At 39.9% G+C, this 12,412-nt stretch overlaps 1 protein-coding gene across 4 annotated transcripts in view; it reads left to right on the plus strand.

Annotated features, from left to right (window-relative positions):
* Window positions 1–12,412, plus strand: part of LOC139463737 (carbamoyl-phosphate synthase [ammonia], mitochondrial-like) — a 93,410-nt gene that overhangs the window by 67,196 nt on the left and 13,802 nt on the right. For all 4 annotated transcript variants that reach the window (XM_071244989.1, XM_071244991.1, XM_071244988.1 and 1 more), the window contains 2 exons: window positions 916–1,005; window positions 5,472–5,642. In XM_071244989.1, the coding sequence (XP_071101090.1) occupies window positions 916–1,005; window positions 5,472–5,642 (261 nt within the window). The remainder of the gene's footprint in view (window positions 1–915; window positions 1,006–5,471; window positions 5,643–12,412) is intronic.

The following is a 12,412-nucleotide window of genomic DNA, read 5'->3' on the forward strand; positions in this document are numbered from 1 at the left end:
CGCTCGAAACACCATTGGCTAGAATGTGTCGATATGTAACGTTGGTACAGTTCTACCAGTTTGAAGCATACCAATAGCTGTCAGGCGATCATCACATTGTAGACCACACATTCCCAATCTGGTCACACCTACTGCATTAAAGCAGGAATACAGAGCCTCTGTGTTACTGTGGATAATGAAAATAAACACCTTTCAGTGAAGTCAAGAGTGCACCCCTACCCATGTGCGCGGACGAATTGCATGGTGTTTTGGGTGTGTTGGGGAATTATGTTTTGGCTCTCTGGCAGTCATATTTTAAGATATTTCATGATCCCCTAATTCTTTTGGAAAATATATGTTCATATTGTTAAAGACATGGACACACCCCTGTCCCAGTGTACAACACCACTTCTTCTTTCTCTAGGAGTTTGTGAAAGGTGAAATGATTTAGTTCAGTGATTTTGGTAACGCCGCTTTGAACAGAGAAGAGAGGCAGGTCGTAGACGTTGAACAAGGAAAGCCACGAAGACGAGTGTGTTGCTAGCAAACAAACCGCCAGTTCAAGATAAAAACACATGTGTTAACAAATCTGGTATATCGTTTAGAATTTTCAAATTTCCTTATTTCTTGTGTTTCAACATATAGTATACTAGGGACGGCTCTATGTTACCGTTCTTTGAAATACTTGTTCTAACATACAACAACAAATCGCTCGTTGGATGGTGAACACTAGTATATATTCAGACACTAGCATGTGTATAATATTTGTACTTAGAAATCTGGCTTAGGGACCATGACATTATGGATCCCCGGATCTATCGGAAAAAAGTAAAGTTAAATCGAGTCCAGGACACCATCGACATTGTATGGAGCTACCTGCGACAGAGCTGATACACATCCCTTGTCTGTGTATATAGTTGTATTGTTTTGTTCCAGATCCGTGACATCACAGAAAAGATTGCAATGCACTTTTTGATTTCTGGGCCATTCAATATTCAGTTTCTTGTGAAGGACAGTGATGTGAAGGTCAGTGCAGATACATTTCTTCTCGTTATGAGGGAGGAGAGATTACTTTGAGTATTTTTTAAAACGAATAACGCAGCAAAATATTTGCGTGGTTTTCTTTACCAGCTTTTAGAAACGTACTTAGCAAACTACCGGTTGATAAAATAAAAACACTTATTATGTTGGGTGTCCTATTTCGTTTTAATATGTACTGTTTACCTGCATAAACTGGTTTAGTTTTTTTTGCGCACTTGCACAATTAGATGTTACATTTATCTTCTATATTTTTTGGATATATCGATCTGTAACCAAGCAGACCCTACACAAACTGATCACGGATACTGGTAGGTGACCTATTATCGACAGCAACACGTCTTTGGTAGCCTTCTGTACAATGGACTCAAACTAGTTATGTCATTGATTGTGACAAAACTTACTTTAGGCGAAAGCCCAGAAGACGGGGCTGACCAACAGAAAGAGGAATAAACAAAGATGATCTGGTTATTTTGACGCCATCTAACAAACTTGAGACTATTCATCTGTATTTCGTAAGTCATCATTTCTGGATATTCTTCACAGGCTTTGTTTAATCCAACATGTCTTGTCAGCCTACACACGGGAGCGGTCAGGTTCTTATTATGGAAATGACATTATCTGTTCTTTTGAGGTTATTTTCTGCAATCTAAACCTGGAAAATCTCACCTGAAGACGAGGTTTACTGTACTTCATCAAATCCAACACGTCATTTCTTCAAGAAACAAAGCCAACAACATCATCCAAAAGGCAAAAGTGTTCCACGTAAGACAATCAGTTATTGAGAACAGGATCAACTCAAAATACCTGATCGCCATCACTATGCACTTTACAGAGTCACATGACATGGCAAAATATTTTGCCACATTTTTCATAGAAAAAATTTGATCATAAGGATCTTATCAGTTGCACAGCCGTCTGCTACAACACACGATACACCTTTACAGACATCCCCATGCCATGTTTTCAGGAAACAAGCTTTGGAGAAATAAAAAAAATATTGTAAGGGTTGAATCATGCAAATCTTTTGAGCTCGATCCTTTACATACATATACTCTTCAAAAAAAGGAACTTGACATAGATGTAAAAGCACTTTTTGCCAAATATCTAAAATAATTACATTAAATGAGAGTCAAACAAGTCAAACAGAGAGATGATGTGTCTATAATACGCGAAAACACATGCAAAGCATATAAACGTAGCGTTTGGGGATCAATTTTACAGCTTCATCCAAACGCAACCGCCTGTAAAAAACGTGCAGCACAGGATCCTGCATTTAGGCATGCAGGCCCCCCTGCTGAATGGGTATAAAAATCCAGATCAACGGCAGTTCAACAGTCCGTATAACGACAGTAGAGGCGGTGACAGAATGCCAAGACTGAATGCAGCTCAACGGAACAACGCCATTGGGAGATTACAAGCTGGAGCAACTCAGCAAGAAGTGGCCAGGCACTTTGGCGTATCCAGACAGACAATCTCCGCACTATGGACCCGATACAACAACAACAACAGAGTTGACGACAGACCAAGGTCAGGAAGACCAAGGGTGACAACCCAAGCACAAGATCGATACATCCGGCTTCGACACCTCCGAGACCGCACTACTACAGCCACGTATACAACCACACAGATCCCTGGGGTACGCAGAATATCAGATCAGACGGTACGCAACAGACTGAGGGAGGCTGTATTTTTTGCACGAAGACCTGTTCGACGTCATGTATTAACCCCACGTCATCTGGCGGACCGTCTGCTTTGGTGCCAACAGAGGGTTAGATGGGCACGTGCAAGGTGGAGAAATGTACTGTTAACTGACGAGTCCCGTTTCCTACTCACACGTGCTGATGAGCGCGCACGTGTCTACAGACGTCGGGGTGAACGTTACGCCCCCAACTGTGTGCAGCAGGTTGTCCCATTTGGCGGGGGGAGTGTCATGGTATGGGCCGGAAGTCATCATGGTGGTAGGACGCCTCTCGTGCATGTGGCAGGTGCATTGACAGGTGTGCGTTACAGAGACTTGATCCTACAGCCTTACGTTCTTCCTCACGTCAACGTTCATTGCGGACAGTTCCAGCAGGACAACGCTCGACCGCATATTGCACGTGTTTGTCGGGACTTCTTACAGCACAACAACATCCAGACATTACCTTGGCCAGCCCGGTCACCAGATTTGTCCCCGATTGAGCATCTGTGGAACGAGTTGGATCGACGCGTTCGCAGAAGGAATCCACCGCCCCAAACACTTCCGGCGCTTCTTGATGCACTTCAGCATGAATGGCAGCACATCCAACAGCGTGTTATTGACAACTTGATTGCATCTATGGGTCATCGGTGTCAAGCGGTGATTGATGGACGTGGTGGGCACAACCGATACTGACATTTTCTGTACCCCTGTGAAGAGTATAGATTTACACCTGTTGTGTCTAATCAATGGAACGGTACCTTCTTCCTTCAAAGAAACCTTAAGAAAGCATCGCTTGTTCAATCTGTATTCAAGAACTATTGTCCTGCATCAAACCTGGCTTTATTTCAAAAGTCCTTGAGGAGATAGTTAACACTTGGTAAACAAGCAGTTAAATGAAGAACTCAAGTCGGCCCTACAAAAGAAACAGTCCAGTCCAGTCCATCAAAACCATCACTGAATTCTTCACTGTCACACAATCGAATGGTTGTTAATGTTGTCTATGCAAGTCTCTGTATCTTGTAAGCCAGAAAGTTAGCCGGTGCTTGTTTAAACCCAAATGGGCATAACCGTGTACTTATACAGGTCATCTAATGAGGCAAATGAAGAAATCTTCCTGACAAACTTTGCTTGACCAATTCTGTCAATACAGTCATTAATTCTTGGGATTGGATATGAGCCCATTTTCTATAATAAGTTCACTCATTTCAGGTCGATATGGCCAAAAGTACAGATATTATTCAATAAGTATGTCAGCTTCCATTTTTGTTTTCCACGGTCTGGGGTTTGTACAATATGATCAGTTTCCTAGACTATCTTGTCCATCTTATAACGACCTGGGTATCTAGCCCTTAAAGGTTGACAATACTGATGTCTCACAAGCGGTTCCTTACATTTGACGGCGTTGTTACAGGTAAACCTTTTGGGGATTCGAATATGGACGAGGTCGGAAACAGGTTAAGCACTTTATCTCAGCAATGCGACATAAACCCGGGGCCCCGACGAATTCAGTACGCTCAACTGACAAAGAAGTTACAGCCTGTTACAGCCGAAAGGCTGAAGAGTCCCAGTGTTATCGTTCGATTTAACATTATTATTATTCCGCCGACTTTTGTACCAGAGCTAGCATAATAACCACTGGCTCGATTTTGTTCAAATTTTGTATGTATATCCAGATACTTCAGTACCAGATACCACACAAATTCCAAGGCCGTAGGCCTAAAGACCAGATAACGGAAAAACAAGCAATTTTTAAAGCTATTTTTTGCCCTATTGCTTTGCAACCGCATGTCCGATTACTTTCAAACTTTGGATGTGTCTGATGCTTTGGATGCTTGACAATTTTTGTTTTTTTGACTTTGGTCATTGGTTACATGGTTTGGCAGCCATATTGGATTCAAGGTTTTCACGGTGTCTTTGGGGTACCTGTCTTAAAATCCCTACTCCTCTGAATCAATTGCATGAAATGCTTTCAAACTTTCTGAGAATTGCCTCCATACATAACACATCTAACTCTGTTAGCCGATTTTGGATATCTTATATAGCGACGGACCTATTGGTTTTTTTCACCGGAATTTTACTTTAAAGATCATATCTTGAAAGGTTCTCCACAGTAACAATTAAAAGTTTACATGAAGTTAGTGTGCCATATGCATCTTTTTGTTTGTTCATGGTTGCATGCTAAAAGTAACACCGCTTGGTGGTAATATTTTATTAATATTTGGGACACCCCAGGAACAGGCCAATTTCGTAGTGGCGATTTACGGTGACTATATTTTTACGGAGTTGGTACAAGCAAACCCTTTGAGGATTCGAACATGTTCGAGGTCGGAAATGGGGTACGAACAGACTTGGACACCCCGGCAAACGCCAATTTCTTAATCAAGATATTTCTTAATCCCGCCCGCGACCCAATTTATCTATTAAACATTTGCGTTGCAGATAGCGTAGGATTGGTTGTTAAAATCTTACAAACTTGCAACATAAAGAACGATGCACCTTTTTAGCCAAATGTGCAAAAGGATTTTGCCTGACGCGGTTATGTTGTGCGTGACTTTCGTTTCTATATTGTGAGTTATATTCAAACGTTTATCCAAAACCCTTTACTGTGATATTCTTACAAATGAACAACGACATACAATTCATGTGTATATTTATTATCTTAATCCTCAAAATACAACACTGTCAAAGCGTATATGATACACCGCGCCCATGTTCTCTTATGGGTATGCATGTTGCCTTCACTTTCTGATTATTGGTATCTTTCTTTCAGGTCATAGAACTGAATCTGAGAGCATCTCGTTCTTTTCCCTTTGTTTCGAAGACGATTGGGACAGATTTCATAGAAACAGGAACCAAAGTTATGCTGAATAAGCCGATAAATTTGGAAAAGCTACCAACTCTGAGCACCCCACGACTACCTACAACGTATGTCGGAATAAAGGTAAGTGCAGTGGAGTTCCACACAGTGTGTAATAGCGGTGGGCAAGGGTGAGGTTATCTTACACTCGGATGATCCCAGCACATTTGTTGACAGTGTGTTTCAGAAGGTATTCAAAATACTGTGTGGAGATTTATGATTTATGTAATCCTTGTCTGCCACGGGCTGAAAATGACAGCTTATGGCTAAAACAGATGTTCATGGACGGGCATGTGTGATACAAACGTCTAAAAACCTTAATACTTGACCTGTATCAACGTCACAGACATACCTTTGTTAGACGGTTTACCGGATGATTCAGCGTGCATCGAGTCTATGGTATGCAGGCCAGCGATCGAACCACTGATTGAAGTATTTTAACTAATGCGTGATACCTACGAGCTTGGTTCCAATTAGAAAAAATCATGTATACTTTGGTGAAAGTTAAAAATCACCAATTGTCGTGTGCTATGAACTATTGTTTGGCCTGGCGCAGACTCGAATATTAGCAGGGCAAATGACTGCAACGTAAAACAACCTTTATGAACGCATGTTTAAGTTAATTTGTTATTTGCTCGTTAATTGTTTTATATTTCGAAAGTACATAGTTAATTATAAACAGCATGTGCGTAGAACTTTTTGTATCTAATATTGTACATTGTATGTTGTGGTTTGATATCCTACTGAATTTATCAAGTTGTTTCCCAATGTGTAAATTTCGTCTTACTGGTTGAACTGTTATGTATAATACTTAAAATTTTGAGCACATGATATTATACTTGTATATGAATAGAAATACGTGAAGTATGTAACATGCATTTCTCAATTTAAAACGGTTTGTGACACCAATTTGTGGGTATTTGAGTATTTAGTTTAAATAGGTCAAATGGGTTGATATGTTATGATTTTGGGGGCATTCAGCTATAAATGGTAGTGGGACTGCTCAGTTTTAAATGTAATACACCTATCGAATGTGATGTCGTAGTCGAAAGTCAGTCTCAAGCTATACAAGTCTCCCAGATCAGACGTTCAAACCATGGGCAATGGAACAGTAGAGAAGATGAAGTCACTGCATGACGTTGTCAGTAGAATGCGGAACCTCAAATAGAGAAAACAAAATTGGACTTAAACTATTCTGTCCCAGCCAGCTGTCATCCAAAGCTTGGCTGCCCCACAGGTTGTAGTTGTTCCTAATCTCACGACAAGTCCTCAAATAATATCATCCTATGTAAGCATCAATGATCAATGACATATCAATAATGCCATATATGAGGCCAGTATGTTAACTAGAAAACGAATCTGCCCTGATCACGCATCAGTACTATCAACATTTTGCTTGACTCTAAAATCTGGAGACATGTCTATTCCTCTTCTATACTGCATTCCAATACTTCATAGAAGATCCGTACAAAGAGAGATATCTTTTACTGGGGCTAGTAAATGTACCACCAAATCCCTGTCTCAAGTATTAACCATATTCCTTACTACAATCCAGGAAAGATTTTCTTATTCACAGCAGTTCAGTTATAAGTAAGGATAAGAAACTATGGATGAACAACTTCTTTATTACAATCTTATCCTTAGTTAGTACTCCAACTTCTAAATGCCTATCAAAGAAGTTCAGTTATGTCAAAACATTTGATTTTTCAACTTTTACGCTACTAACCTACTCGACAATCGTAATAACAAACTTCATTCCTTGATCCATGGGACATTTGTATCTATGCTTGTTGACAGTTAATAGATATATCTCTATCTTTAAATGGTTCAGGACCATTTGTCAAAATGAAAGTAAATATCATCTGCAGTTTACCGAGATCACTATATGTGAGATGCCGGACTTCTTGGTTAATTTCTATGTGAAATTTGAAATGGCGATAAGACATTTAGACAAAAAGCAAGCTAGGCATGCCCATGGGCACCGATTGTAAACCCATCCTACCTTATCAGTTTTTTATGCAGGCCTGCTGGATATACCCTCCCCCTCGTGATTACATTCTCAACCAAGCCCTGGGATTCGAGCAATTGATACGACTCTTGATCAAACTTGCTCTATCAGAATTACATTCAAGGCTATGAGTAAAGCTTTCCAAACTCTCTTATATACTAAACAACAAAAGTTCCTGTGACACTGAATAATATTAAATGCAAAGTTATGTTTTTTACTAAATATGAAACAATTCCGGTCTGCAACAGATAAAAGACTCAAGTGTTCAAATGGTTTAATTTACCATACTGATTTCAGAAAATGCGTGATTTCATAAAAAAAAACCAATGAACATGCCAAAATGTCAATTTACAAATCAATAGCGTGTGTGTCCAGCACTGGTTGCGATGCAAGCAACACATCTCATGGAATGGACCAGGCATCGCACAAAGTCCTGTGGGATATCTGTCCATATCTGCTGGAGCATGTTTCGAAGTTCCTGGAGTGTCTGTGGAACACGTTGTTGACGTCGAAGGCGCCGATCCATCTCATCCCACATGTGCTCGATTGGTGAGAGATCAGGGGAGCGAGCCGGCCAGGGGGTGACATTCAAGTTGATTTGTTGAAGAGATTCCTGAACAAGTTGAGCAATATGAGGCCGGGCGTTGTGATGCTGAAAGGTAATGCCATGACAACGCAAAACGGTAGAACAACAGGACCGATGATCTCGTCGCGGTAGCGCTGTCCATTGAGAATTTTTTCCTTTACCACTATCAAACGGGTCCTCTGTCTTGCTGTAATCCCACCCCATACCATAAGGCTGCCACCCCTGAACCGATCTTCTTCCATGACACAATGATTGACGTAACGTTCACCTCGACGTCGGTACACTCGAATCCGTCCATCGCTATGGCTGGGGTGAAAACGAGACTCGTCAGTGAATAGAACTTGTACCCACTGCATGTCCGTCCAGCGCAGACGCTGTCTGCACCACTGTAGACGTGCTTGACGGTGGTTTCCTGTCAAAATGGGACGTCTGGCGGGTCTTCTGGCGACAACACCTGCACATCTGAGGCGACGACGTACGGTTTGTGAAGATATTGGTCGAAGGCCAGGGTTGCTTCTTGCAGTCACTGTTGCTGGTTGGAATCGATTTCGTAGGTGTGTTGTTTGAATCCAGTTGTCTTGTCGATTATTGGTTCCGCGTGGCCTGCCACTCCGAGGATGGTCTCTGACTGCATTCGTCTGTTGCCAACGTTGCCATTAACACCAAATGGTGTTTCTGTTGACGTTAACTTGTCTTGCAACATCACGTTGACTCAATCCTGCTTCAAGCATACCAATGGCTCGTAGACGCTCATTTTCGGACAGGCGTGGCATTTCGTAATGTTGAATAATTGCGTAAATTATTGTTTTTCTGAGTGGTTGTTGTCAGCACGATGCTAAACAATGCATATGGAATCACGTTAACGCACATGTTTTTATACCCATTCTTGGGTAGTGAAATGCATGGGGCTTGCATAAAAGTCAACTTTTGCATGGAATGCATGCTTTTTTCTGTAGCATTTGCGTTTATGTGACTTGATTCCATACAAATACTACAATATTGAAAACCAAATTTTACTTGTTTGAAAAATACACTTCAATATTGGTGTCACAGGAACTTTTGTTGTTGAGTATAGTAGACATGTGGAAGATATGTCCCAATTTGATGCATCATTGAACAAATTATGTCTGATGCAATTCCCTTTTTTGACTTGTACTTTCATGCTCTTGTGTTATTTCAGGTGAACAACTGACCCTGCCTTTGAATGTGTTTGTGCCACTGGTGGGGCAGGATATGCTCAGCTTTTTGCGATTATCTGGTATCATCACTATTTGATAGTGATTATTAAACACATGGGCATGATATAGTCGAAATTGGACAATGGCCTCTGCTTTTGCAAATTCGGAATCTTTTAGACTTTAAAATAAAAAAAATGAACAGATTGTACAATAGCAAAATTAATATCAGTAGATGCATGGGTGAGTGGATAATTTGACATACATGTAAACGGGTACCATAGTCTAATTTAAAGCCAATGGTTTTAAGATTTTAAGTTGTGGTGATACGTTTAGTGAAACCATATACAGCATTTCTGACTGAATATTATCTGGTAAATCATTCCACATTCGCACTGTATCAGATAAAAATGATTTATAATAGTTACTTGTTACAGCATTTACACTCTGTATCTGTGTGAAGAAGATGGGAACAAGATGATATCGATATCCAGGTGCCAACTTGTTAAACCATTTTGTAAAATGTTTTTAATTTGTGGGATTGTCGTCTTTTAGATAAGGGGGTAAAGTTTGTTATTAAAACTGTTAGGTCCGGATGTCTTGGTGGTATCAACTGAAAGTAAAACATCTTGAATTTCCCCTGGGGTAAGGATAATGTGGCCTAACGTATTTGGACAATCAGTACTTACAGCTAACCGCGATTTGATGGGAATTCGACTGTCGATTTGTTCAGAGAAATAGTAGTATAAAATATTCGCTTTACACACATCTTCATCATAAATCAGACCCGTGAAGATCCGGGGTAGAATAGGTCTTCAGCAACCCATGCTTGCCGTAACAGGCGACTAACGGGATCGGATGGTCAGGCTCGCTGACTTGGTTGATGCATGTCATCGATCCCAATTGTGTGGATCGATGCTCATGATATCAATCACAGGATTGTCTGGTCCAGACTCGATTATTTACAGACCGCCGTCATATAGCTGGAATATTGCTGAGTGCGGCGTAAAACAACAAACCAACCAACCAACATTCATCATAAATCGTATCTTTAAAAAAATAATGGCAGGAATAAAAGTAGTTTGATTTTCAGTTTTTAAAAAAGTGCTTTACCAAACTCCACCAAGTTTTAGAACCTCGAAAATTATTAATTCGTTGATCTTTTATGGCAGTTATTTTGTTTTGCAATTCTAAGAGAGGTGACAACTTGATTTCGTAATTGTCTAAAAGTATTCCAATCCCAGGGATAGTTTCAGTGTTTTACAATTATATGTTTACTATTGTGTTTACACATAAGACGACGGATCTTATTGTTCATCCCAGGATTGTCCTCTTTTCTTACATTAATGATAAACTTTTACAAAGTATTGAGGTGAATTTTATAACTGCATTAACGCAACTGCGTTTAAGTAGCTCACTCCAGACATTACCTTTGAAATCTGCTGATAACCCATCAACATAAATAAGATTATACTTCTTTATTTTTATATGGAAAACATTTGGCTTAGGTATGTTAATTCCTGCGTACACTGGACAATGGTCACTACAAATAGCGTCAAGTACACCGGAGATAGTTACAATACTAAAACGGAATACAAAGATCAGATCCAGTAGCGTACTAGAGTGGTAAGTTATTCTAGTTGGCTCACAGATTATCTGTTATACCATATGTCGATTGTAAACATTCAACTTTTTGTTCATTTACTGTCAGAAAAATCAGTGTTAACCTCTCCTATTATGATTGTATCATGATTGATGTCTATAGCATTACCTATTGATTTGTAAAGGAGATCCCAATATGAATTGCTTTTATCTGCCATATAAAAAACTTCAAAACTAATACATACTGTTTTTGGAAATGACCACAATTCCAATTATTGTCAACTGGTCCATGCTTTTAACGTAACAACCATTCCTGACGTATATAGCGACGCCACCACCTCTGGTGGTGCGGTCAAGTCTAAACGGTAAGTGATAGCCAGGAATAGAGACTTGTCTATCCGGAATGCCAGGATGTAACCATGTTCTGTAATTCAGATAATACCATAGTATTGCAACTCAACAACTATAAAATTCGACTTAACCTTGAGACAACATACATTTAATTGACTGTGTATAGATCTGGTACTCCAAGTGTACCTGGTTTTGGGTGAACGGAATTTTGCAATTGTTACATGTTTAAGGTACAATTCGGTTCCAAAGGTACCGTAAAAGAAAGAATATTTTCTAGTTTTAGAATTGTTAAAATGAAGGGTGTGCCAATCCTGTTCAAACGAACATCTTAATCTTGCCATTAGTTCCCCGACAAAGAATTCTTTACTGTTTGTGATTCCCATACATAGCCAAATCCAAGTCGAAACAACAAATACTATAATTTTGAAACCCAATTATTTTTTGCCATTATTTGCTGCTTGTAAAAGCATATTATAACACTTTTTTTATGGAACGTTTAAATGCAAATATATACAAAGGGTATCTGCCACATTCACCCAATACTGTGCAATTAGGTGTTGAGATCTTCACTCCAAAAAAGTGTTTACATATTTGCTACACTATCAACCCCCAAACTTCAGACCCACACAGTAAAATAGGCATTATTTTAGTATCAAATATCCTAGAACATAACTCAAACTGAATTGGTTTAAATCTATGTAATATCCTTAATATGCCCAACAAAACTTTTCAAGCCTGAGTAGCCGCACTTTTGGTATGCTTATCTCAAGATAATGTTTTACTGAAAGTTATACCCAAATACTTATAGAATGGCACGCACTCGAGACATTTCCCTCTGTAATAGCATGAGGTGAGGTGAGGTGAAATTGGGTTTAACGTCGCGTCCAAGATTATTGCACTTATATAGCGACGTGCATGCACGTGTATGTGTGTGTGTGGCTGCTTGTACTAGTCCGGACTGATGCCGATTTATAGTGCTAGCTCACTGAGATACCATGCCGCAGTTTAACATGAATACCCCACTCAGACACAGTATACTGACTCCGAGCCGACCAGTCCTTGTTTTAGCCCCTTAATGCCGAGCGCCAGACAGGTAATAGCATGAAATATACAAGCCGCACCTGGCTTATGA

This window comes from Haliotis cracherodii, unplaced genomic scaffold, assembly GCF_022045235.1.
Source record: "Haliotis cracherodii isolate W230 unplaced genomic scaffold, xgHalCrac1.p SCAF_16, whole genome shotgun sequence".
NCBI lineage: Eukaryota > Metazoa > Mollusca > Gastropoda > Lepetellida > Haliotidae > Haliotis > Haliotis cracherodii.